The 26765-nt window shown below is 38.9% G+C and overlaps 1 protein-coding gene across 2 annotated transcripts; it reads left to right on the forward strand.

The window, feature by feature from the left end:
- The first annotated feature begins 77 nt into the window (after positions 1 to 77).
- Positions 78 to 26576, forward strand: TMEM59 (transmembrane protein 59). 2 transcript variants are annotated; one of them, XM_081087081.1, is made up of 8 exons: positions 78 to 366; positions 5583 to 5688; positions 7974 to 8068; positions 9829 to 9981; positions 11918 to 11999; positions 12833 to 12914; positions 18904 to 19012; positions 26284 to 26576. In XM_081087081.1, the coding sequence occupies exons 1-8, from the start codon at positions 178 to 180 to the stop codon at positions 26437 to 26439; spliced, it is 972 nt and encodes a 323-aa protein (XP_080943207.1). In that variant the 5' UTR covers positions 78 to 177; the 3' UTR covers positions 26440 to 26576. The 2 variants fall into 2 exon arrangements, with proteins under 2 accessions (XP_080943207.1, XP_080943208.1); XM_081087082.1 differs by lacking the exon at positions 78 to 366 and adding an exon at positions 4274 to 4337.
- Positions 26577 to 26765: the final 189 nt, after the last annotated feature.

The raw sequence follows: 26765 nt of genomic DNA on the forward strand, positions 1-26765 counted from the left end.
CCGGATGCCGGTTCGCTCCAGTGCTCGCGAGGGTTGGCTCCACCTCTTCTGAGCGGGACAGCGGAGGCGGAAGCGGCAGCCGGGGGCGGGGCGGGGAAGGGGCTGGCCCCGGAAGGAGGAGGAAATCCTGAAAAGAAAACAGCAACAAGCTGAGCTGCCTTGACAGAGGGAAACAAAATGGCGGTGCCGAGAGGGAGCCTCCGGGTCAGGGCCCAGCTGGGGCTTCCGCCGCTGCTGCTGCTGACCGTGGCCCTGGCCGGAGGCTCGGGGACCGCCTCGGCCGAAGCATTTGACTCGGTGTTGGGGGATACGGCGTCTTGCCACCGGGCCTGTCAGTTGACCTACCCCTTGCACACCTACCCCAAGGTAGGGCCCGTCTGAACCGGGCTACCACCCTTCCCTGGCCGTTCGTCTTTCCGCCCTCGCGCTCCTCTGTCGGCTCCGGGGAGCTGGCCGTTGAATCCGCCATTCAGCCGCTGTCTCCCACCTGTGTCGCTCCTGTTTTCCTCCCTAACCCCACTCGCACCGCTCCCGCTGTAATTGCCGGAAGTTTGTGCTGCACCGACCCTGTAGGGGGCCGGGGGATGCGGAGATGAGAAAGAGCTTGCGGGGCAGCAGTGCACTCCAAGCGGGAGGAGGATGCTGCCTGTTCAGACCGACCCCCACCTTCAGGGAGCCGAAGGCACGGCGGGGGCGGGGGCGGGGGCAGAAACGCCAGCCCACAAAGGGTTCCTTCATGAACCGTGTTTACGGAGCACCTCCCCGGGCCGGGAGCTAAGCGTCTGTTCCGGGAGTCAGACGAGCAGACGGTCCCACTATGCCATACATGGTGACTGTGGTATGAAACGTGCTCAGCAGCCCGAGGAGTTGTGAGACGCACGGACAGGGCTTTCCAAAGCCCGTGGTAGTTACTGTGAGCAAGGCTCTGCCGCCAGGGCCCGGGATGGCTTAGGGAAGAAGCAGGGCGATGCATCTGCAGTGAAAGGATTTACCATTCCGTGAAGTGAGCCAAGAAATGAGACCGCCTCTCACGGAGGAAGGGGTCACCCTACTTTCACTGCCCCCCCCCCCCACACACACACACAGGTGCTGTCTTTCCTTAATTCCCTTCTGCTTCTCAAGTTGTTTTTTTCAGCTTCTTGAGAACTCTGTTTACTCAACATTCTAGATTGTGGGGTGAACTCCCTCACCCTTTCCCATATATGATTTGGGTATATGCCCTCCCCACCCCAGTGCCTTTATTTGCAAGAGCTTTTGCTGCCAGTTGCTGGTCTTTCTCTTCTTGTTTTCCCTTCGTCTCTATGTTGTTTGCGTGGCGTGACCAGCCCATTTTGTTTGCGCCCTCGGTCTGCAGAGTGACCACGAGGACAGGCCCAGTGACATTAGGATGGTCCTTATTGGCGAGTGTCTTCAGGTCTTTGAAAATGGAAAGTCCTAAATGCTAGCACTTCCCATATGTCTGTTTACATTGCCTGCGGATTATCCGTTTTCAAGACAAAATGTGGGAGAGGGTATTATCCTAAAATTTTCAGTCAGAGACTAATATAGCAAGAGAGAGAAGTGAGACATTCTGATTTCCAGACTGAATGTATACTATCGCTAAATTACCTTCTTCTCTTACAAACCTCTCATCTGAGAGGATGGTATGGGGAAACTCATTAATATTGATCTGACCTGGTTTGGCATGGAGACTTATTTTGTATCATTCAACTATTTGGTTTTGGCTTTTATTTCTGAGATTTTCCTAGCAAATTTGCAGTATGAACCAGAATCCTGGGAGAATAACTAAGTAAATTGAAAGGATAAACATTTCTGGAACTTTTAAGTACTTTTATAATATTCACTACTTCCTAAAAAACTGTGTGATCTCTAAGCTGTTTTTACGTATTCTTTAAAGTTGTTGTCACCAGGAACTCTAAATCATCTGGCTCCCTGGAAATACTGGACTTAAAGTGTATTAACTGTTTACCTTCTGTTAGCTGGTTTGATGAGAGATTACCCATTATCCCTAATTCTCATGGCTAAGTAGGGTTTTACAATTGAGGAAATTGAGGCTCTGAAAGGTTAAGTGACTTGCCCAAGGTCACATAGCCAATAACTAGTGGAGTAGTGGGAACTCAGCCCTAAAACCGGCTATACTGTGCTGCCTTTTATCAAAACGTTCTATTAAAAATACTTTACTTATTTCACTGATTTCTGTTGGCCCTCCTCCCAATTATTGTACTTTGCAGTTCAGGGTAAAAAAGCAGTGTGGCCGAAACCGGTTTGGCTCAGCGGATAGAGCGTCGGCCTGCGGACTGAAAGGTCCCAGGTTCGATTCCGGTCAAGCGCATGTACCTGGGTTGCGGGCACATCCCCAGTAGGAGATGTGCAGGAGGCAGCTGATCGATGTTTCTCTCTCATCGATGTTTCTAACTCTCTATCTCTCTCCCTTCCTCGCTGTAAAAAATCAATAAAATATATTTAAAAAAAAAAAAAGCAGTGTGTTATATAAGAAATTAGATGAATTTACAAGCTCACATAGCCTCTCTTGGTCTGGCATTTGTAGCTGGCAGATAGAAATCTTATTTTAATGACCTACTTCCAGAAGTATTTTGTTGTAAGAAAGTAGAATACCTTAACTATTTGTAAGTAATTATTTTTAAATTACGATATTTTACCCTTTAACTTTCCTTAAAAGTGCAGTTGCATAATTTGCCAGGGTCTAAATACAAGAGACATAAGTTTGTATTAATAACAAAGCTGACTAGGTCCAGCCTGGTCATATTTTTTTACAAAGTGTGGGCTCTGGAACCATACAAACCCAGGTTACATCCACAGCTCCACTTTTACTGGCTGTGTGCCCTTGCTGATCACATAACTTCTCCTTACGTTGTTTTGTCAGCTATAGAAAAAACCTTCACACCCTGCAGAGCTAGTGTGAGAATTAAAGATAATATATGTGGCATTCTCAGCAACTGCCTAAGTGCTGAATAATAAGAGAATAATTAGTTAGCTTTACTTAGCTCAGGATGTGAAAATGCACATAAAATCTATAAATGTATTATTGAAATTCATTGTAATTATTTAGGTGGTTTTCCATTTGATGGGGAGCACCATTTCCTTATGCTCTAAATCAGAGGAAATATCTATAATAATAAAAGCATAATATGCTAATTAGACCAGACAGCCAAACAACCTTCTGGATGAAGCTGTGGCAGTGGGGCCGAGGCAGAGGCGGTAGGGGCGATCAGGCAGGCAGGCGAACAATTAGGGGCAATGAGGCAGGCAGGCAGAGGGGTTAGGGGTGAACAAGCAGGCAGGCGAGCAGTTAGGGGTGATGAGGCAGGCAGGCAGAAGTGTTAGGGGCAAACAAGCAGGCAGGCAGGTGAGCGGTTAGGAGCCAGCGGTCCCAGATTGTGAGAGGGATCAGGCCTAAACTGGCAGTCAGACATCCCCTGAGGGGTCCTGGATTTCGAGAGAGTGCAGGCTGGGCTGAGGGCCCCTCCCACCCATGCATGAATTCGTGCACCAGGCCTCTAATATTTGGTAAACGCTTGCCAGTCATTTGGGATACAGGGGGCATGAATCATTTACTCAGAGTAATAATATTACCTAGAACATGAAACACGTACTTAGAATAAGGATATGATTCTTCATAATGATTTTTGAGTGCCTACTCTGTGCCAAGTGTTGTATCAGATGTTAAGTGTTAGTTCAGTGCCTGGCACATTATGGGTGCTCATTAAATATATTATTAATGTTATGTCTATTTATTTGTATAGCACAATATTAATGATATTGTGAATATAAAATGTACAACCCTCATATTCAAGATTGACATAATCTTGAAGAAAGATTGTTCCTGTTTTACAAGTAAGGAAACTGAGGCTGAAAGATTAGGTTACTTGCCCAAGGTTGTACAAATGGTGGGGCTGAGCTTTAAATCTAGACTGTTTTCACCATGCTATACATGCTCTCTTCTGAAAATGGTACTGGAGCCTGGCCAGAATGGCTCAGTTGGTTGAGTGTCACACATACCTGTATTTAGGTTTCAATCCCCCAGTGGAGCACTTATGGAAGTTTCTCTCTCTCTCTCTTCCCCTCCCTCTCTCTTCCCCTTCCTTTCCCTAAGCATGTCCTCCGGTGAGGATTAAAAAAAAAAAAAAAAAAAAAAGGTACTGGAGGGCTTATTGGGTTGGTTTAACAGAAGAAAACATATCTGAAAAGGAAATGGCATTCAGTAAAGCTCTTAACAATGAGCTCATGCTTCCTCTGTGCAATTTAAGGAAATGTGTGGTACTCCAAAGACATGAAAGTTCTTTCATTGTTGTACAAAGTCTGCAAAAGCTACTCAGGTATGAAATTTATTTTATTTGCTAAAATTCTTTCAGTTTCATTTTAACAATAAGTGCAACTAGAACTGAGGTCCAGAAATGTGCTGCCTTCAAAGCTTGCTTAATATTAGACTGCAGCCATCTCTCCCTAATGGATTGCTGCCGCCACATAGATTATACTAATCCTCTGCTGGGAAGAAATGCTATTTGTATTCCATTGGTTGCAAAGTGGTATATGCACATGCTGTTTCCTTCCTTTTTTTGGTGCCTGGCAGTTTGTACACAGTGGATCACATAGTAAGTTGAGGGGGCTTCCCCACATGTACTGGTTTGTTTCAAATACTATGTGTAGGTCATTGACGGAAAGCCTGTTGAAAACATTGCCATTAGTCTTAACTAAGCAGGTAACATTTTCCAGTAATGAAAAATATATCCTACCTTGAGCTCACACACATATACAGTGATGTCTATAACTTGTTTTCTCTTTAAAAACTCTATTATTATGATTAACACTACCATTTATTGAGTACCTTGTATGTCCCAGGCACTGTGCTAGGAATAGCTATTTCCAGCAGTACTGAAGGGATTGGAGATAATTTATAGCTATTATCTCCTTTTATGATGAAAAAAACTGAGTTTTAGATAGGTAAAGTAACTTGTGCTGGGTCACTCACCTGAAAGGTTTCAATCCAGGTCTGGCTAATTCCATTGGCCTTTCCCATATAACGTACTATTGTTCTTGTTTGTATTTTTAGTAAATAAGCCAAGTTTTAAAAATCCTTTTATGTAAGTATTTGTATAGATGTACACCTCACTTTGTGGGGGCCTTTATAGCACTATTGGCCCTGTGAAGCTAATCATGATACTTTTCCTGATAAGCTTAATGATTTGTATAAATATTTATGGGCAGAAGTATGCTATTTGTCCTAAGGTACTTGGTTACTCATTTCTATCTTTGTTAAAGTTCTGATTATGTCGTTGTTATTTTTATTTTCAATCCCCCCACCCCCTACAAAAGAATAGGAAAAGAGTGATTTTACTCACTAGACTTCTTTCTTTGATATCACTTCATAAACAAGAAACTAAAACTTCTTTATATGGGAAAGGTCTTGGGCATTACCTGGCTCCTGTCGTTTTTCTTTCAGTTATAACATTTTTTTATTGGGCAGTTTATAATAAACCTACTAACTTTGCTTTCTTCTGACCTTTTTTCCCTGAGGGAAATAAATTTTTTTTTGTAATCCTCCCTGTTCTTGAACTCCCTAGGAAGAGGAGTTGTACGCATGTCAGAGAGGTTGCAGGCTGTTTTCAATTTGTCAGTTTGTGGATGATGGAATTGATTTAAATCGGACCAAATTGGAATGCGAATCTGGTAAGAGGCTATGCTAATAACATCAGCAGTCTATAGCATTGATGTTTTCTCTGAGCTGTGTTATACTTTTAATGTATTTTCCTCAGAAAATGAGAAGCATAATGTTTAAACTAGTCATCCAGCATATTTTAATTGTTATGAAGTTAGAGTTTTAGTAGCTGCTGCTAGAAATGTTATGGTCTTTAAATTTCATCTTTTGTTGAGATAGCGTTTATTTTGTACTGTGGATAGGACACCTTTGTTTAAACAAGTATTTGGTTTAGACAAATGCAGTAGTAATTAGCCTTCCCATAATTCATCACTACCTTTTCAAGAGATAGTATAATTTTCCTAAACCTTTCAACCATTGGCTAGTTAGCTTAGCTCCAAGTTTTGTTTTTACTGAATCAGGCCTTTGACTCGGTATTTAATAGTGTATTCTTTTGTGGGCCATGCCAATAAAAGAGGTAACTAGAGTCTTTGTCATCTCTTAAACCACTGTTCTTATTTTTGCTGAAAGAGGTGTTTAATTAAAAAAAACACACAAAAAACCTATAATAAAGATAAAATTGACATTTAACTTTTTAAAGAACTATAATGGAATTTTCTCTATTCATTACATTACACTGTTTATTCATTGTAGCAGGAGGTGTCTTACTCCTTACCACTATGCCATGACTAACATCCAGCCTCTGTGATATCATAACCTTATTTTTTATGGCTCAGACTCCTAAACTGGCCATCTTTATGTGGCATAATGCTGTTCAGTTTATTATCTAGCATCTTGGAGAAGTATATTACAAATACATGACCAGGTTGGAAAGAAAAATAAGATTGTTATAATGGTGAAGTGTTCTATCATAAGAAAGATTTGTCTCTGGTAAAAGAAGAGAGTTTATCTGGTAGAGACCCATTTAAATTTAGAATCCTGCTGTAGAACATTTTCTAAGTTCCATTTTCTTAGAATTTAGGGTGTTAAACTAATTCTTCTATTTTTTCCTTGCCAAGGTGGTTGTATTTCCATTTTAGACTTATGGAATTCAATAGTCAGAGAGGTTAAACAGTTAGCCCTAGTCACATAAACAACCAACAAATGATAGAGCCAAAACTTGAGGTTGCCTGTTCAATGAGGTTGTCTGTTCAATGTTTTTCCACTGTGTAAACCTTAGCAAGAAGCTCCCCTCTTATAAATGTCATCATATAGCAGCTTGAGTGTGTAATTAATAGATTTATACCTGAAATATTTGACTTGTGGGTGATAAAAGATAGAGGTTTTATTAAAATAACTAGAGGCCCAGTGCAGGAAATTCGTGCACTGGTAGGGTCCCTAGTGGCTGCTGGCTGCCGGCCGGGGCCTCCCTCCCTTCCCCTGGCCGGCCCTGCCCCCTGGTCAAACTCCTGGATGACCTCCCAGTTGAGGGGACAACTTGCATACTACGCTTTTATTATATAGGAAAGGATACATTTGCTACTATTACCAAATTTGGAAATGCATATTGATGAAATGTTATCCTATATAATAAAAGGCTAATATGCAAATCAACCAACTGGTGAAACCACCAGTCGCTATGATGTACACTGACCACCAGGAGGCAGATGCTCAATGCAGGAGCTGCACCCTGGTGGTCAGTGTGCTCCTATAGGGGGAGTGCCGCTCAGCCAGAAGCCAGGCTCACAGCTGGCGAATGCAGTGGCGGTAACAGGAGCCTCTCCTGCTTCCGTGGCAGCACTAAGGATGTCCTACTGATAGCTTAGGCCCTAAGCCATCAGTCAGATATCCCTTGAGGGCTCCCTGACTGAGAGAGGGTGCAGGCTGGGCTGAGGGACCCCCCCCTGAGTGCACGAGTTTCGTGCACCGAGCCCCTAGTCTATATAATAAAAGCCTAAGTGACTGTTATGACAGAATGACCAGAACAGCCGGTTGCTGTGATGTGCACTGACCACCAGGGGGCAGACGCTCAATGCAGGAGCTGCCCCCTGGTGGTCAGTGCGCTCCCATGGGGAACACCGCTCAGCCAGAAGCTGGGCGCATGGCTGGCGAGCGCAGGGTCAGTGGTGGGAGCCTCTCCCGCCTCCGTGGTAGCGCTAAGGAGCAGCGACCGGGTGGGTGGTAAGTATTGAGGGATCCCGAACTGTGAGAGGGTGCAGATGGGGCTGAGCCCCTTCACCCCCCCCCCCCCAGTGCACGAATTTCGTGCACCAGGCCTTTAGTTTTAGTGTAATAAATTTCTTCATAAAAATGCCAAATTCCTTTACTTTCTCTCTTTCTGTCTCTTTCTTGTAATTTTATTGTTTTTCTCTTACAGCATGTACAGAAGCATATTCCCAATCTGATGAGCAATATGCTTGCCATCTTGGTTGCCAGAATCAGCTGCCATTTGCTGAATTGAGACAAGAACAAGTATGAGACAAAACTGCCTTTCAAAATTGCCTGCTTGTATTGCACTTACTTGTATTGAAATATTTATCACCCACTTGATCCTATTTTAGTGTTATATTTTAAATTAGTTTTCAGCAAACAAGTTATATATTTGCACATAGACAAATCAATTACATTTTTCTATGATGCTTTACTGTTAAAAGATATGTTCACATACATAATCTCACTTTGTTTTTTCTCGTTGTCTAGTGAAGATTTTATCCCCCTTTTACATATGAAAAAACTGAGGCTCAGGGAAATTGATAGTTCAGTGTCTTTTTTTCATCCCAACTTCAATTACCTTAACTCAGACCATCATCATTTCTCATCTACATTACTAAATTAAATTAACTTCCAAACTATTTTCCCACTTTAACCCCCTCTAGTTTATCTTTTAGTCTGTGTCCAGATATTTACTTTCTAAATGGAAATTTCATCATGTCATACTCCTGTCTTATATATTTCAGTTGCTCCCCATTATATACAGGTTTAAGTCCAAACCACTTATCACAACATGGCTCCTGATTACCTCTCCTATGTCATCTGTTATAATCTCCCACTCCTCATACTCTATACTCCATGTATACTGGGGTAATTTTCTAAATTTTATTAACTTTTGCATAGAAAATACAGCCAAATGATACAAAACTCAAAAGGTAAAAAGAGTAAATAGTGAAAAGTCTCCTATTCCTATATTTTTCTCCATTAAAGTAGCCAGAGTTACCAGTACAGATATATTTTATGTATATACATGCATTCTTTTTTAAAAATTAAAGTGTACATAGTGAATGTCTACTCTTTTCACTACATATTCCTTTGTATGAACGTATCATTTATTTAATAAGCACTCCCTTATTTTTGGAAATGTAGGTTGTTTCTAATCTATCATATAACAATGATATTGCATGTTTTGCACATTTATGAATCAGAACTGGAGGGGAGATTGTGTCAATTAGTGTTAATTCCTATCAGTAGCTTACTATATATGTATTCAGCCCATAAATACTCTCTCACCCTGCCTTGTTATCAGATGTCTCACATTGTATGCATATATTCTTTTGACTTTTTTTCCTTCTTTTTCATTGATGTTCATTATGGCATGATTTATTTTATTTGAAAGCATTAAAGAATAACTTATCCCTTTCCCTTCTATTTCTTGAGCCTTGTTAGGCCTTATTTAATCAAATCTTAAGATTATCCATATTTGTTGTTGTTTTTTTAATCCTCACCCAAGGATATTTTTTTCCATTGATTTTCAGACAGAGTGGAAGGGAGGGAGGAGAGGGGAGAGAGAGAGAAAAACATTGATATGAGACAGACACATTGATTGGTTGCCTCCCACATGAGCCCCAACTGGGACCAGGGATCAAACCTGCATCCGAGGTATGTGCCCTTGACTGGGAATCGAACCCATGACCCTTCGGTCCAAGGGCTGGGGCTCAAACCACTAAGAAAACCAACCAGAGCAAGAGTCTTCATATTTTTTTATCTGATTCAAAAGCCTTGTATTCTGATACAGGTGACAGGTAGCTTACAAATGTGTTTAGTAGAAATTAAAGGGATTTTTCAGCTTTACCATAGTCAATTTGCATAGATAACTAAGAGTTTGCTTGAGTTCTAATTATAGTAGATTCACTTAATGCTTTATACCCTGTCCTAATAAGGATTTGATTGTTGCTCTCTTGAATATATATATATATATATATATAATGTATTTATTATGACTTTTTTTTTTTTTAAAGCTCATGTCTCTGATGCCAAAAATGCATCTACTCTTCCCTCTAACTCTGGTCCGGTCATTCTGGAGTGGCATGATGGACTCTGCACAGAGCTTCATAACCTCTTCATGGACTTTTTATCTTCAAGCTGATGATGGAAAATTAGTTATATTCCAGGTGACAACTGTTCTTCATATATTCATCTACTAGTAAATACCAGCAACAGTAAATGTATATGTCTCAAATTAATGTCTTGGCATAGAGCCATGCCACTTAAAAATATTTATCATCAAATAATAATTATTTGGCCTAATGAAAACATTGGGCATCAAGACACAATGTGACTTACCCTCCCCTCTGCCTATTGGAAGCCTATCTGAAGCCCTCAATCCTTATCTAACAAGAACTCTGAATCTCCTAAATTTTATAGTGGTTAAATTGATAAAATGAAACCTCTAGATATGGGAAATAGGAATAATTAAAATACTTAGAATATAAATAGTGGTATGTATTTATATCCTGTATTTATATTGGAGAAAAGCAATATGATGTAATTTTTAGTTGTTTTTAGTGCTTTTCCTCATAACTCTTACAAGAGAACTTATTGAAGAAGCATATTGCCTCCTAAAGAAGTAACTTTTCTCCTACTTCATTATTTACCATGTGATGTGATAATAATAGTAGTCTTTTTTTAAGTTCTTATGTACTAGGGACTTATGTATTTTATCTTCAGACAACTTCATGAGGTTGTATTATCCCTATTTTATTGATGAGGAAACTGAGTCTAACTTGTTTAAGGTCACCCTGTCAGTAACAAAAATAGGCTTTAGACTCAGGTCACTTTAACTCATAGGCTCATATACCACCCTACAACATTGTCTTCTTTTTAATTCTATAGTTAAATTCCTTAATTTTTTTATTTATTTAATCCTTACCTGAGGATATGTTTGTATTGATTTTTTTTTTTTATTATTAGAGAGAAAGAAACATCAATGTGAGAGAGAAACATTGATCAGTAGCCTCCGGTATGTGCCCCAACTGGGGATCAAACCCGCAACCTTTTGGTGTACAGGACGATGCTCTACCAACTGAGCCACCTGGCCAGGGCAAATTTCTTAAATTTACCAGCCCACAAATTATGTTGTAGTACTGTCTTTCTCTCAGGTATTAATTAAAGGGAACCTTTAATTATTATACTAAGTGAGTGGCTTACTGTAAAGCTAATATGTGATTTTCTCTCTTTAAATTCAATAAGTTTTGTGTCTTTTTTAAAAATATATTTTTTTAATTGATTTTTTACAGAGAGGAAGGGAGAGGGATAGAGAGTTAGAAACATCGATGAGAGAGAAACATCAACCAGCTGCCTCTTGCACAGCCCTCACTAGGGATGTGCCCACAACCAAGGTACATGCCCTTGACTGGAATCGAACCTGTGACACTTCAGTCTGCAGGCTGACGCTCTATCCACCGAGCCAAACCGGTTAGGGCAAGTTTTGTGTCTTAAAGCTACTTAAGGTAAAGCATAAATTGACTCCTAGAGTGAAGACCTCATTCATTCCTGATTAGATAGATGTGAGATTAGCTGTTTCTCTCTTTGTGTCAACTTGAGTGTAACTAGGATAAAGAAGCCCCCACTCCAGAGGGTCAGTGCTATATGTAGAGTATGGAGTATTTAGCTATAATTTATGAATTACACTTAGGGAAGAATGGAATGTTTCAGTTGAGAAAAAATAGAGATAATAAGTGTTTAGTCAAATATGTTGGCAGTCTGCTAAATTATTCTTGATCAACTAGAATTAGAAGTTGTTTTTGCAGAGTATGATATTTAATGCAGTATGCTATAATTTGTCCTTTTTTTATTTTTTTTTTATGCTGTCAGGAAGTTAAACAATATTTGATGATGCCAAAAGTCTGTGTCTGTTTGCAAGGCACTGGATCTGATGTTTAGGAAGTGTAATTAAAGTATATTGTGGTTAATATGCTTTATTTTTTATGCCATACTTTGTTACTTTTTCTCAATTTGAATGTTTATAGAGATGATGTGTTACAGAACTTGCTACTGAGAAAGGCTTAAAGAGTACAAATGACTTAATTGCTTTCATTATCATTTTAGTCTAAGCCAGAAATCCAGTATGCATCACAGTTGGAACAGGAGCCTACAAATTTGAAAGAATCATCGCTAAGCAAAATGTCCTGTAAGTTTTCTTTTACACAACTTGGGATAAAAAACAATCAAATCTGGTTGTGTAGAATTGGTTGCATGATTGTTTTTACACTAATAGAATATGAACAAATAATTTCTAAAACAGTGGTTCTCAAACTTTAATGTGCATTAGGATCTGGATAGCTTGTTAAAACAGATTTCTGAGTCCCACCTCCAAAGTTTCCAATTTTCTAGATCTGGGAAAGGACCTGAGAATTTGCATTTCTAACAAGTTGCCAGATTTTGTTGATGCTGCTGGTCTGGGGACCACACTTTGAGAACCAGTATTTTAAAACCATTTAGTTTGCTTTGAAGGATGTTGTGAGTATAAACCAATGAAATATTCTGATACATCCCAATAAACTAACCAAATAGTGAAACTACCCTAAAAGTATGAGCTCCTATTCTATTTTGATTTCCATACTAGAAGTGAATTTTAACTCATGGGGATATAAAACGATCAAGCTAAAGCTGAGTTTACCTTTTAAAATGTACTATCTTCTACCTTACTTTAGATACTGATTTAATTAACTTTCTAATGATTTTGCTGGGTGGATAATGACAGTACATAAGGCCATCTTTAACTTTACATTAGAATAAACCAGATTCCATTATTTAAGCCCACATGTAATTAAATTGAAAGCTTCAATGTCAATGAGAATTTGGAAATAAAATAGGAAATCCTTAATGTAGTAGAATATCTATTTAGTTTTTGATGTGCCATAGGAACTTTCATTCATTATTTAATGTATAGATCTAGAAGTAGTCATTTGGGACTATCTTTTGCGTATAAGAGATCAAACATGTGCCTTGTTATTTCACCAGATCTACAAATGAGAAGTTCACAAGCACACAGGAACTTTCTTGAAGATGGAGAAAGTGATGGCTTTTTAAGATGCCTCTCTCTGTATGTATTCCTCTTTATTAATGGGTATAGGAAATACAGTCTGGCTTATATCAGAAAGATATAGTCCTTTTTATTATTTTAAAATTTTATTAGTTGCTCAAAAGTAAAAAAAAAAAAAATTTACCTTCTCCCTACCAAATGTCTACTTTTGGATATTTTAATTTCTTAAAAAGTAATACGCAGAACAGCATCCAACAGACTGTCAAACTACAGCGGGAAGGCTGGGGAGGGTTGGGGGGCGTGGAGGCGGGGGATAAGCGATCAACCGAAGGACTTGTATGCATGCATATAAGCATAACCAATGGACACAAGACACTGGGGGTTAGGGGAGGCCGGGGGAAGGTCAAAGGGGGTAAAATTAAAAAAAGGAGACATATGTAATACTCTTTGTAATACTTTAAGCAATAAAACAAAAAAGAAAAAGAAAAAAGTAATATGCAGCCCCTTCCTTTCTCTAATATCAATAAACATATTCTAAGGATTTAACAATAAATGAAAGGTGATATCATACTAGTTTAAACCCAAGCAAGTAGTTTTTTTCACAGTATAAAAACTTTCTTGTTAGGATTCCCTGATTTATGTTAAGAAATGTGCTTCTTAAGTATATGTTAATGTTTTGGGGATCAGATTTTTGTTTTTAGCTGCAAGGCCACATATAAAGCTGGGGAGGGTAGATAAGGCTATAGACTAATGAAGGCTTCATGTTCTATGCTAAGGAGGAATATCAACTCTATGCCAAGGCAAGGAAAAGTGGGCAGTTGGGGGAATGGGTATGTTATGTTCTAGGAAGGAATATCAAGCCTTCTGAGGATAAAGAGAGTTTTATCAAATTATGTATGCTTGCACTCCTGCAAGGAGTTATAATATGAGCCCTCCCCCCAAATTTCTCCCACCAATAAAAGAAGAGGAGAAAGAAAGTGGGCCTTAACACTTATTGGTAACTATTTACTATGTGTCAAATCCCACGCCAGCCCGAGTAGAACAGTATAGAAGTGGTTGCCCTCACAGTCTCACGCTATGTTCTGTCTCAGGTGTGACACTGCAGTAGTCCAAACTGCACGCTTCCTGTAATTTCTTGTTATAGAAATAGTTTCTTGGTAGGTTTTATCAGATGAGAGTAGGGTCATATTGGAATCTAATTTTTTTTTTAATTAAATCTTTATTGTTCAGATTATTACAGTTGTTCCTCTTTTTTCCCCCCATAGCTCCCCTCCACCTGGTTCCCACCCCACCCTCTGCCCTTACCCCCGCCACCCACTATTCTCATCCATAGGTGTACAATTTTTGTCCAGTCTCTTCCCACACTCCCCACACCCCTCCCCCCCCCCCCCCCCCGAGAATAGTCAGTCCACTCCCTTTCTATGCCCCTGATTCTATTATATTCACTGGTTTATTCTGTTCATCAGATTAGTTATTCACTTGATTTTTAGATTCACTTGTTGATAGATGTGTATTTGTTGTTCATAATTTGTATCTTTACCTTTTTCTTCTTCCTCTTAAAGGATACCTTTCAGCATTTCATATAATACTGGTTTGGTGGTGATGAACTCCTTTAGCTTTTTGTTATCTGTGAAGCTCTTTATCTGACCTTCAATTCTGAATGATAGCTTTGCTGGATAAAGTAATCTTGGTTGTAGGTTCTTGCTATTCATCACTTTGAATATTTCTTGCCACTCCCTTCTGACCTGCATAGTTTCTGTTGAGAAATCAGCTGACAGTCGTATGGGTACTCCCTTGTAGGTAACTGAGTTTCTTTCTCTTGTTGCTTTTAAGATTCTCTCTTTGTCTTTTGCTCTTGGCATTTTAATTATGATGTGTCTTGGTGTGGTCCTCTTTGGATTCCTTTTGTTTGGGGTTCTCTGCGCTTCCTGGACTTGTAAGTCTATTTCTTTCACCAGGTGGGGGAAGTTTTCTGTCATTATTTCTTCAAATAGGTTTTCAGTATCTTGCTCTCTCTCTTCTTCTCGCACTCCCATAATTCGGATGTTGGTACGCATGAAGTTGTCCCAGAGGCTCCTTACATTATCTTCATATTTTTGGATTCTTTTTTCTTTTTGTTTTTCCGGTTGGGTGATTTTTGCTTCTTCGTATTTCAAATCTTTGACTTGTTCTTGCGATCCTCTAATCTGCTGTTGGAACTCTGCATAATATCCTTTATTTCAGTCAGTGTATGCTTAATTTCTAGTTGGTCCTTGTTCATAACCTCAAGGGTCTCACTAGATTTCTTGAGGGTCTCACTAAATTTTTCGGCGGTTTCTAGAAAATTCTTGAAAACCCTTAAAAGTGTGGTTTTGAACTCTATATCCAGTAATTTGCTTTCCTCCATTTCTGTCATTTGTGACTTGTTTCTTTGTCTCTGCATTTTTCATGCTTCCCTGTGTTGATAGAGTGGCTTTCTGTGTTAGGTGTCCTATAGGGCCCAGTGGCTCAGCCTCCCCAATTACCTGAGGTGGACACTCTTGGTGCACCCCTCTGTGGGCTTTGTGCACAGTCTTGTTGTAGTTAAGCCTTGATTGTTGTAGGATCACTGGGAGGAATTGACCTCCAGGCCATTTGGCTGTGAGAATCAGCTGTGTCTGTAGTAGGAGAACTGAGCTGGAGACACCCTTCTGGGGCAAGACTTCCATCAGTGGGGCTTTGGTGCTCACTGAGTCTGCCCCCTGAGTGTGTCCCTTATGGATCTGAGGAGTTGTAATCTGGATGGTCCCACTCTGACCACTGGATACACTGGCTCTTGGATCTCTAAGGAGGTGCTAATTTAGCCTCTGCTACCCAGCAGGAGCTATGGAGAGATTCCTCTTCTTTGTTTGGGGTTTGGAGGTGCCCAGATGAGGCCCAGCTGTGAAGCAGTGCAAGCTGCTGTGGGGCCTTGGACCTTCTTTTGGAAGTTCTGGGTCTCTCTGATTCAGCTGCAGTTTGTTAGGTAATTGTCAGATTGCATAGGGCCAGGCCTTTCATATGCAAAAGCCTCTGTGCACAGCTTGGGTGGGGTGGGGTCTCAGGGGATCAACAGGGTGGAGCAAGCAGCTATGACTGCTCCCCAGTCCTACCCTAAGAGGCCCCGCGTCTCAGTGTCCCGGTAATCGCTGCAAGCACCTCTGAGAGAAAGCCGCCCTCGAGTTCTGCCCGATGCCAGACAGTCCAGTTTCTCCTGTATGAGTCTGGGTCCCCAGAGACTCACCCGGAACTGGAGTTCAGAGCAGTCGGGAGCTTGAGACTCCCTCCCGATTGAAAAAGACAACCGTGTCCTCAGCTGCCAGCCCTCTCCACGTGCTCCGCATCCTCAGCTGCCAGCCCTCTCCAAGTGCGCCGTGTCCTCAGCTGCCAGCCCTTCCCCACGTGCACCACGTCCTCAGTTGCCATCCCTTTCGGCATGCGTCTCCGTACCTCTGCACTTTACTTCCGCACCTCCTCTGAGTCTCAGTGCTTTTCTCTTTCCTTCTAGTTGTAGAATTTCCACTTAGCCAGCCTTCCTGTGGTTCTGGATGATGTCCGTTTTGTCTTTTAGTTGTATTTTTGAAGTGGTTGTGCGAGGCAGCAATTTCAGGTGTTTACCTATGCCGCCATCTTGGTTTCTCCTGTTATATTGGAATCTAAAAATTAATACCTTTTACTGAACAAAAGTCTTTAAAGACTGGGTGAGAAAATAAGGGTTTAACTTTAAAATTTCCCTTCCTTTCATTTCTAAACCTGCTTTTGACCTTGCTTTAAAAAGGACAGTTTTTCTCTCTCGAGTATTTAGGATTTTTGTTGCAATTTGATAGTTTTATGAAAGCTAAATATGATAGTATTCTACATTTTAATAAAAAGAATTATTTTTTAAAAGCTTTTCCCCCCTCAGTGATCTCATTTGACTCTTAGAACAGTGTAGCCTGTGATAAGTAGGTAAATCAGAGAGGTGAGTCAGCTACCCCAAGGTTATATATCTATTATATTAAAATTCAAATCTAGGTTTTCAAATTCTATATCTTCTACTCATTCTATTCTATCATAGCTGTTTGCTCTTTAAAAGATCATGATTTTTCCATGATTGCATATAGGATCACCTAGCCAGTCAGTGGAATCTGGTCTTCTGACCCTTATTGCAGAGCTTCTTTTTTTTTTTTTTTTTTAATATATTTTATTGATTTTTTACAGAGAGGAAGGGACAGGGATAGAGAGTTAGAAACATCGATGAGAGAGAAACATCGATCAGCTGCCTCCTGCACGCCCCCCACTGGGGATGTGCCCGCAACCAAGGTACATGCCCTTGACCGGAACCGAACCTGGGACCCCTCAGTCCACAAGCCGACGCTCTATCCACTGAGCCAAACCGGTGCTGGCCAGAGCTTCTTTTTATTATATCACTTGGTTGATATGAAGTTGCCCTTAGCCTCCAGAATGGAAATTGGGTTCAATTCTGGTAAGGGCACATGCCCAGGTTGTGGGCTCGATCCCCAGTAGGAGGTGTGCAGGAGGCACTGAATAGATTGTTCTCTCTGATCATTGAGGTTTCTATTTCTCCCTTCCTCTCTGAAATCAATAAAAATATATTTTTTTAAAAAAGATATTTTAATCAGCCCTAGCTAGTTTGGCTCAGTAAATAGAGCATTGGTCTGTGGACTGAAGGGTCCTGGGTTTGATTCTGGTCAAGGGCACATGCCCAGGTTTCGGGCTTGATCCCCAGTAGGGGGTGTGCAGGAAGCAGCCGATTGATGATTCTCTCTCATCATTAATGTTTCTATCTCTCCCTCTCCCTTCCTCTCTAAAATCAGTAAAAAAATACTATTTTTTTTAAAAGATATTTTCATCAGCTCAGTCGGCATGGCTCAGTTGGTTGAACTTTGTCCCATGAACCAGGGTCATCCCATGAGCCAGGAGGTCATGGTTCGATTTCCAAACAGGACACTTGCCTGGGTTTCAGGCTTGATCCCCAGTAGTGGGCATGCAGGAGGCAGCCGATCAATGTTTCTATCTCTCTCTCATTCTCCCTTTCTCTCTCTGAAATCAATAAAAACATTTTTAAAAAATACTTTAATCATAAGAAAGATGTAATTTTATCTTTACTAAGATGTGCTGTGATGGGTGCAGAATACTTCATAATAGATATACTGTTATAAATTGAATTGTAAGTAAATTATGGCAGATCAAATATTTGAAATGCTCTAGAGAAGCTAACTTCTGGAAGCCTGTTGTGACTCCCTTTATGAAACATGATAATTTCATAATTTACCTATTCTATACCTTAATTCTGAGATAATTGGGTTTTCCTAAAGCTAGTATCATCATAATAACTTGCAAAATAATACATATAAAATTTTATAGCAGTGTCTAATTTATAGGACACTTTTATTTTTCTTATCTCATTTAGTAATTTAAAATTACCCTTGACAATAATTTTTTAATTTTATACATTTAACAAAAAGCCAGTATGTCTGATTTTTTTTTTTAAGTTGCAAAAGTGATGCAGCCATGTTACAGAAACTTGAGAAATGGAGGGAAGGGTTTCATACTACCCTAATATCTATTTTTTCTTAAATTTTTTTTAAAATTTAATTTTAATTTATTTTTTAATCCTCACCTGAGGATATTTTTCCATGGATTTTTAGAGAGTGTAGAAGAGTAAAGGAAAGACAGAGAGAAATATCAATGTGAGAGAAACGCATGGATTGGTTGCCTTCTGCATAAGCCCCAGCCAGGTCTGGGGAGGAGCCTGCAACCCAGGTAGGTGCCCGACCAGAATTGAACCAGAGACCCTTCGTTCCCCAGGCCGATGGTCTATCCACTGAGCCAAACCAGGCAGGGCCCCTAATATCTATTATAATAGTTCCTTCTATGAGTATGTTTTTTTAAAATAGTTTTAAAGGTAGTAACCGTAAAGCTTTAATTAGATTATTAAACTAAGTACTTAACCTTGATTGCCTTTAATTATTAAGAATCTCCTCTTTCTTATATTATGAAATTTTAACATGACTAATTGTTGATATTTCTTTCTTTCTTTTTTTTTCAGTAACTCTGGGTGGATTTTAACCACAACTCTTGTCCTCTCGGTGATGGTATTGCTCTGGATTTGTTGTGCAACTGTTGCTACAGCTGTGGAGCAGTATGTTCCCTCTGAGGTAGATTTAATTCTAATACACCATTTGAAGACTGCGCCATATGATTAATCATTTTAAATGCCTATTTTTTTTAAAACTAAAAAAACAAGGCCTCTCTACTAATAGAATGAGAGAAGATTTGGTGGTTTCAGTCACATACCTGGGGGTTGGCACACATGAAAATTACAGGTTTGCAGCACAAGAATCACTGTTCCAGTTTTCTGTAAAGCTAACTACCGTAGTTACATACATGTTGGCTAATTTAAAGTGTTTCTCTCCCTGGTTCTTTGAGACTTTTCAGAACCTGTTGACATCAGTTTCTAAGGTGATATTTAAGAAAGAAGTCTTGTATAACCACTTAGCATTTTAAACTAATTGCCACAAATTTTAAAGAGTAATTGCTGCTTTAGAAGCAGCAAGGCCAGAGCGTTTGATTTTGACTTTTAAGGTAAAGGAGTTATATTTTGGAAAAGTCTATAATTTGATTATTCAATTTAGCTTTGAAGGAAAGAATTATTTATATAATAAATATGGGCTAACTCAACTCCAAATGAAATAAACTTTAGTTCTCTTGTGCCTCGAAAGTGCAATAGAAAAAAAGTGAAAAGAAGAAAAGGAGGAAAGTTAAAATAGAATCTAATAAGTAGTTGGCATGTGCCTAGCATGCTGCTTGAACAGTTTTATCTTAACAGACTATAAAGATATGTTTTAATATATGGTTTATGCATGAATAATTAAGATTTATATTTTATATTTTTAAGATATGTGATACAAGCAGCTAGAAATTGGAACAGGATAATGTTGATAACTAACACATATCATTCTGTAAATTTTATAAAGTATTTTCATATATCTTACATATCCAGCAGTACTCTATAGTATGTTCTATTATCTACTTTATAGATGGCTTAGCAGGCTTACAAAGCCAGTTAACCTTCCTGGGATTGCACAGCAGTGAAAGTATTGAGGCTGGAATTAGCTCTTATCTTTTGATTCACAACTCCTGTGTTTTTCCTGTTACCATCTTTCCTATGGCTGATAAGGATTTTAAGTGGTACAAATAATAAATGTTTAAAGTGTTAAGGAAAGCAGACACCATGTGCTGGATTGTCAGATAAGGCTTTTAGATAATGTGGATCTTGATCTGAACTTTGAAGTATGGGTAGATATGAATTAGCAGAGAAGAGGGTCGACGATTTTCCCAGGTACAGACAAGAATAAGCTAATTATCAGGGAAGTACTGTAAGGAACTACCTTGATTAAAATAATTTAAATTAGGAGAATAAACCAAATGGATAAAATTAAACAGGATCAGGAATTAAAGTATTAGAGATTGTGTAAATTTCTGTAAAACTCATCTGCTTATGATCGGAGTATACTAATGACATCTTCTTGCTCCATTATTTGTGTTATTTTTAGTGCTGATGTCCATATTTTAGTCATTTCATTATTTCTGATAAAATGAAATTACCCATCTTACATAGGATTTTCGTTGCCTGTTACCCCATGCACTCTAAATCCTATGGCAAAAAAGCTACAAAACCATAGTAATAAATCTTTGTTGACCTACCCACCATGTGGCACTTTATTCCTTCCTTTTTACATCATTAGTTCCTTCTCCTTACCCCTAGGTTAAAAAAAAGAAAGAAAAAGATACACATAGAGATTGGTCTGATTATTGCCAAGAAAGACTGAATGGCTGGCATCAGGTGAAATTTACCTTGATAAATACACCACAACCTGTATTCTGGCCCCCAGGCCTACTGACTAAATTGAGCATTTTCTATCCAAATAGTTTTAAATGGACATTTCATTGTTTTCCTCTCTTACCTCTTTACCTATGGAAGCCATCTCCTATTCTGGTGTTGTTTAGACATATCAATGCCTCTCATTGTGGTTTTGGTTATATCTTATAGATTTGAGGAAATTTCCTTTCAGAGACTTGATCTTTCTTTTCCTTTTAGATGTTGTCTCTGCTGTAACAAATTTTATTTTGATTGTATAGCTTTAATTCTGTGAGAAATTCTCTCCCCTTATTTTCAAATTCTTTGGGGAACAACTCACTTTTCCCACGTATGCCCCTTAGATTCCTGTGATCATAGAGCAGGGGCCCTCAAACTTTTTAAACAGGGGTCCAGTTCACTGTCCCTCAGACCATTGGAGGGCCAGACTATAGTTTAAGAAAAACTACGAACAAATTCCTATGTACACTGCACATATCTTATTTTGAAGTAAAAAAACAAAACGGGAATAAATACAATATTTGTATTTGCATGTGGCCCAAGGGCCATAGTTTGAGGACCCCTGTCATAGAGTCTAAAGAATCAACACCCATATAGAGTTCTCTTGGCACCTGTTACATTTCCTACAAATATCTGCCTTGCAATGTTACTTTCTTGCTCCTCTCTAAAGCTCTTCTTCCTATACTTAACAATTAAAATTATGGCTATAACCTCAAGGAGCTAGACTTTTCTAAGAAGATACATTTTCTAGAAAAATGTGTGGAAAACAGCCATTTGGAATCATTCATTTTAGGCTTTACTTTGTATGTGAAACCACACTTTGGCTAGGTATTAATGTTGTGTTCAACCATATATCCTATCCTATATAATAAAAGTCTAATATGCAAATCGACTGAATGGCGGAACAGACAGCAATGGGGGGCAGGGCCAGCCACTCACTGGCTAGTGCCATTCTCTGATTGGCCTGCGGGTCACCTCCTGCAGAGGGAGGCCAGACGGCGACTTAGGCCTGTCAGTTGGACATCCAACAAGGGCTCCTAGTCTGCAAAAGGGCACAGACTGGGCATTCTTTCCCCTCCCCACCGAGTGTATGAATTTTCATGCACCAGGCCTCTAGTTTTATTATAAAAATACTGTATACTTAGGGTAGAAATTTGTGAAGTACATATAAAGAAGCAGAAATCACTCGTCCTATCATACAGAACTAGTGTTGTGTTGTCATTAGAATGGATTTATTTTTAGTATAAATAATTTTTAATACATATTAAGGTTTTGTTTCTTGTTTAAAAATATTGTAGTATAAGTATTCCTTCTCTGGTGTTTTCTTTGTTTACTGTAAAAATAACTGAGAACTTAGCATTAGAAAGTTATTTAGATTTTCTTGGCCAAAAGCTACCTATTTTAAACTTTACTTTCTTTATAAAGCCTTTTCATTGATTTTTTTATTAGAACATAAATTGTTTATGACCCCTCTCCATAGTAACATGAGACTCCATTTTAACTATCCTATGTAATAAAAGGCTAATATGCAAATTGACCAAACAGCAGAACGACCAGTCACTATGAGGCGCACTGACCACCAGGGGCAGATGCTCAACACAGGAGGAACGCCTCTCAGCCAGAAGCCGGGCTCACTGCTGGCGAGTGCAACAGCGGTGGTGGGAGCCTCTCCCGCTTCTGCAGCAGCACTAAGGATAGCAGGCAGTTGGACATCCCCAGAGGGCTCTCAGACTGTGAGAGAGCACAGGCTGGGCCGAGGGACCTTCGGAGTGCATGGCACCAGGCCTCTAGTACAAGTACAACTCATCTGTGAGCAGTATTATTTAGATTGTGTTATGTTATTCACATATATGATCCTGTGTGCTTATAGGAAATCATAAGCCTGGTGGGAGAATGTGTGTCTCTTAAGTACAGACCTAGTATCTTGGAGCTTAAACATCCTATATAATAAACGGCTAATATGCGAATCAACCAAACAGCGGAACGACCGGTCGCTATGACATGCACTGACCACCAGGGGGCAGATGCTCAATGCAGGAGCTGCCCCCTGGTGGTCAGTGTGCTCCCACAGGAGTGTTGCTCAACCAGAATCCAGGCTCACGGCTGGTAAGTGCGTGAGGGGTCCCAGACTGCAAGAGGGCACAGGCTGGGCTGAGGAACCATTCCCCACCCCTGCTTCTAGTGCACAAATTTCGTGCAACATGCCTCTAGTGAAATATAAAAAGCTTTCTTTTCAGTCACTACAAACAAAGCTTAAAATGGTTGTAATAGTTGCCAGCACTGGTTTGGCTCAGTGGATAGAGCGTCGGCCTGCGGACTGGGGGGGTCCCGGGTTCGATTCCAGTCAAGGGCATGTACCTTGGCTGCGGGCACATCCCCGGTGGTGGGTGTGCAGGAGGCAGCTGATCGATGTTTCTCTCTCATCGATGTTTCTAACTCTCTATTCTTCTCCCTTCCTCTCTGTAAAAAATCAATAAAATATATTTTTAAAAAAAATGGTTGTAATAGATATCTGGAATGTAGTCTTAGAAATTTATGAACAGCTTTATTTTTCTTATTTAGGAAAGCTCTGAGATAATTTATTTTTAACCTGCTTTGCACATAATTAGATATTCATCATATATCATTTGATCGTAATGGCCAAAAAGAGTTGGCAAAGAATTTCATTTCCTTTGTTAATCTTAAAGCAGTGTCATTTTGAGTGACTTGATGCATAAAGATTTTGATCTTCTTTTCTCCACATTTTTTCCTCTGTTTTTTCACATTTGTGATGTCATTTTTGAAACTTAATGGGATGACACTTTCTCTTGTTATCTATTTAAAATAATAAAGAGTTGTCATTCCATAGTGGTCCTTGTCAGGCAGATCACACAGCATATAAGGACAGGGGTTAGCAGTTTTGGATATCTCTTTTTAGAGATCAGGCAGCCTCAGAACGTTGTTATAGCAACAGATGTTGATACACATCAGGGGTGGAGAACATTTGCTTTCGCAAAGTCATTTGGTCTGGCCCTGCCAAGGCATTAGGGGTGAGTTAATTAAATGTTTGAGCAAATATAGCTGACGAATTTTTTAAGTTGATAATTTTGTGTGGCCCTGGAATGATGCTATAAATATCCCAATGGCCCTTGGCAGAAAAAAGGTTGCCCACCCCTGCTATACGTGCTGCCTCATTGTTATCTCTTTATATGTATGCTGCCTTTTTCTTTGTCAGAACCATGATCATCTGATTTCATGTATTCAGTTATTAGAAAACTCCTAATAACATTAATGTTACTGAATCACATATATTTATGGCTAACTTATTATGTGTCAGACCCTGTTCAAGGGATTAAAGGTACAATGAAGAATAAGATCAAGAAGGAACAAAGTTTAAGGCTTCTAAGGGTCAGGAAGTAGGGTGAAACATGTCTTAAACCATAATAAACATTATTTTCTTCCTCTTAAAAAATAAAAAAGACTAAGAACATTGCCATTTAGAAGCTTTAAGTCTCATAAAAGAATCAGACAATCAGAAAACAATATAAATGCCATAGCTTTTTAATCCAAATTCTGTTAAGAAACTGAGTTTTAGAAAAGATTTAAGTAAATAACTTATCAAAGATTTCATAACTGATTAGTGGCAGAGCCAGGCCTAAAGCTCAAATACATATTTACTAAATTAAAAATATTTTTTTAATTAAAAATTTTTAACTTTTAGAAGTAATACATTAACATAAATTAAATCTTCCTCTTCCTCACTTCTGAGATAAACTACATCCAATAGGTTTTTTTTAAAATATGTTTTTACTGATTCAGAGAGGAAGGGAGAGGGAGAGAGAAATATCAAAAGATGAGAGAGAATCATTGATCGGCTGCTTTCTGCACATCCCTTACTGGGGATCGAGCCTGCAACCTAAGCATGTGCCCTGACTGGGAATTGAACCTTGATCTCCTGGTTCATAGGTCGACACTCAATCACAGCCACACCAACTGGGCTATAGTCAATAGTTTAAAATTTTTTCCAAGTAGTTAACATTTTTTAAATTTTAACTTTTGGTTTTGTTTTATTTTGTTTTGTTTTGTTTTGCCAGCTTTAGACATTATCTAATGTCTTCTTACTGGGATGAGGAATTAAGTGGTTCCCTTTATACTATCTCCCACCTCACCTCCATCTCTTTACTTGCTTTTATGTTGATGTTTGAAATCATTCTCACAGTTCTTGGTTGCTCTTTCAAGGTCTTTAAATGTTATTAGGTAGAGTTTTTCTTTCACAGTGCCCCAGAGCAGATTATCACATGTTAATTCTGGGTTTTAAGGAGGCCACACAATATCAGATCCATGTCCAGTCTATCAACCACTGAATCTGTCTAGAGGGTATTCTCTTAATGGAAAAATATAAGGTACTGGGCCATCTCCTTGTTGCCTTGAACAGTAGTCAGCAAACCATATCGGAAACATGAAACAAGGAAGCAATCATTATGGCAATTATTTTTTGAATATTTTTATTACCCCAGAAAGAAAACTCATACTCATTCGTAGCCACTCCCCATTTTTTCCCAAGCACCACCACCACCACACCACCACCCCAGCCGTAGGCAACCAATACGTGGTCTCTGATGGTTGTCCTCTTTCACTTAGCATGATGTTTTCAAGGTTCATCCATGTTGTAGCACATATCAGCATTGATGGATACTTAAAATCTTAAAAGTGTTCTTTATTCAAATGCACCTTTCCAATACTAAGTATTTTCATGTGGTTCTTGCTCTAAAATCAGTCACTTATCCTCTCAGTAAAGTCAGCACTTTAGTGTTTCACTCATGACACAGAGATGTATTGCTGTACGAGTTAACAACAAATCTATCCTCTTTCTTAGTAAATACTTTTTATTTAGCTTTTCTGCATTTAGGAAATAACCTACATCTAAATAGACCTACTTTCAAAAGATGTTAGACATAATTGTTATACTCCAGTGAGTTTTATGACATTTTCAATGAATATTTTATGCTTTAATTCTTTTGTTGTTTTACTATTTTCTTGGATATGATAATTTAAGGAGCTTTGATATGTTTGTGAAGACCTTTCAGTGTTAAAATGTTTCATGTAAATTCATTGTTCTCACAGCCTTTTAAAATAGCACATATTTTCCAAATATATTAAGTTAAAACATTTAGTAGCCGAGAAACTTATTCCAAATCATTAGACAGGGTGGTCAGAGAACTAAGATCTTGAAGGAATGGATCACTTAAAAAATCAAATATCCCAAATAAGTGTTCTTGGTATGACCACACTAACTCCATTTAAACCTGAGCAGTTTTTCCTGATCTCTGTTGTTATGCTTCTAAATATTTTAACTTGGGACATGTGGAAAAGTTTTCTTTGCCATTACTGGCAGCTGAATCACCTATCTGTAACACTTTGAGTAAAAGCATTCTTCATTCTTGAGGACATTTATAGAATTTTATTTTATTTTTTTTTACAAAATACCCATAGATTAAATTGTTATTGAAGACTTACTTAGTGAAGTTTCTAATTATCCAAATTCTAATATGCATTGATTTTCTCTTGCAGAAGCTGAGTATCTATGGCGACTTGGAATTTGTGACTGAACAAAAACTAAACAGCTATCCAGCTTCTTCTCTTGTGGTTGTTAGATCTCAAGTGGAAGATCATGAAGAAGCAGGGCCTCTACCCACGAAAGTGAATCTTGCTCATTCAGAAATTTAAACTTTCTCTTTTTTTTTATTAAGAAAAGTGTAATAGCTATCTAAATATTCATTTCTCATAGAGCTTTTAAAATTGGTTTCATTGGATATAGGGCTTAAAAATCACTATAAAATGAAAATAAATTTACCCAAATCTGAGACTATATTTGCTGTAATTTTTTTCTAGTAATTTAAGAGATGGATATTTGGGATTGTATTATTATTTTAATATCTGTAGCTTCTTTATTATTTGCATTGTTTTTGTTTTCCTATTTAGCCACATTCTATGAGCTGATCATTGTTTTTCCCCACCTCTCACCATGATACCATCAATCACTTTAGTGATTA

Source organism: Myotis nattereri (assembly GCF_964212035.1).
Source record: "Myotis nattereri genome assembly, chromosome: 3".
Classification (NCBI taxonomy): Eukaryota; Metazoa; Chordata; class Mammalia; order Chiroptera; family Vespertilionidae; genus Myotis; species Myotis nattereri.

What these genes read in the sequence shown, in the direction of transcription:
- TMEM59 (XM_081087081.1), top strand. Translation starts at nt 178, where the DNA reads ATGGCGGTGCCGAGAGGGAGCCTCCGGGTCAGGGCCCAGCTGGGGCTT. An exon ending in CCTTGCACACCTACCCCAAG is followed by an intron (nt 367 to 5,582) that starts GTAGGGCCCGTC and finishes TGAACTCCCTAG; the next exon opens with GAAGAGGAGTTGTACGCATG. An exon ending in CAAATTGGAATGCGAATCTG is followed by an intron (nt 5,689 to 7,973) that starts GTAAGAGGCTAT and finishes TTTCTCTTACAG; the next exon opens with CATGTACAGAAGCATATTCC.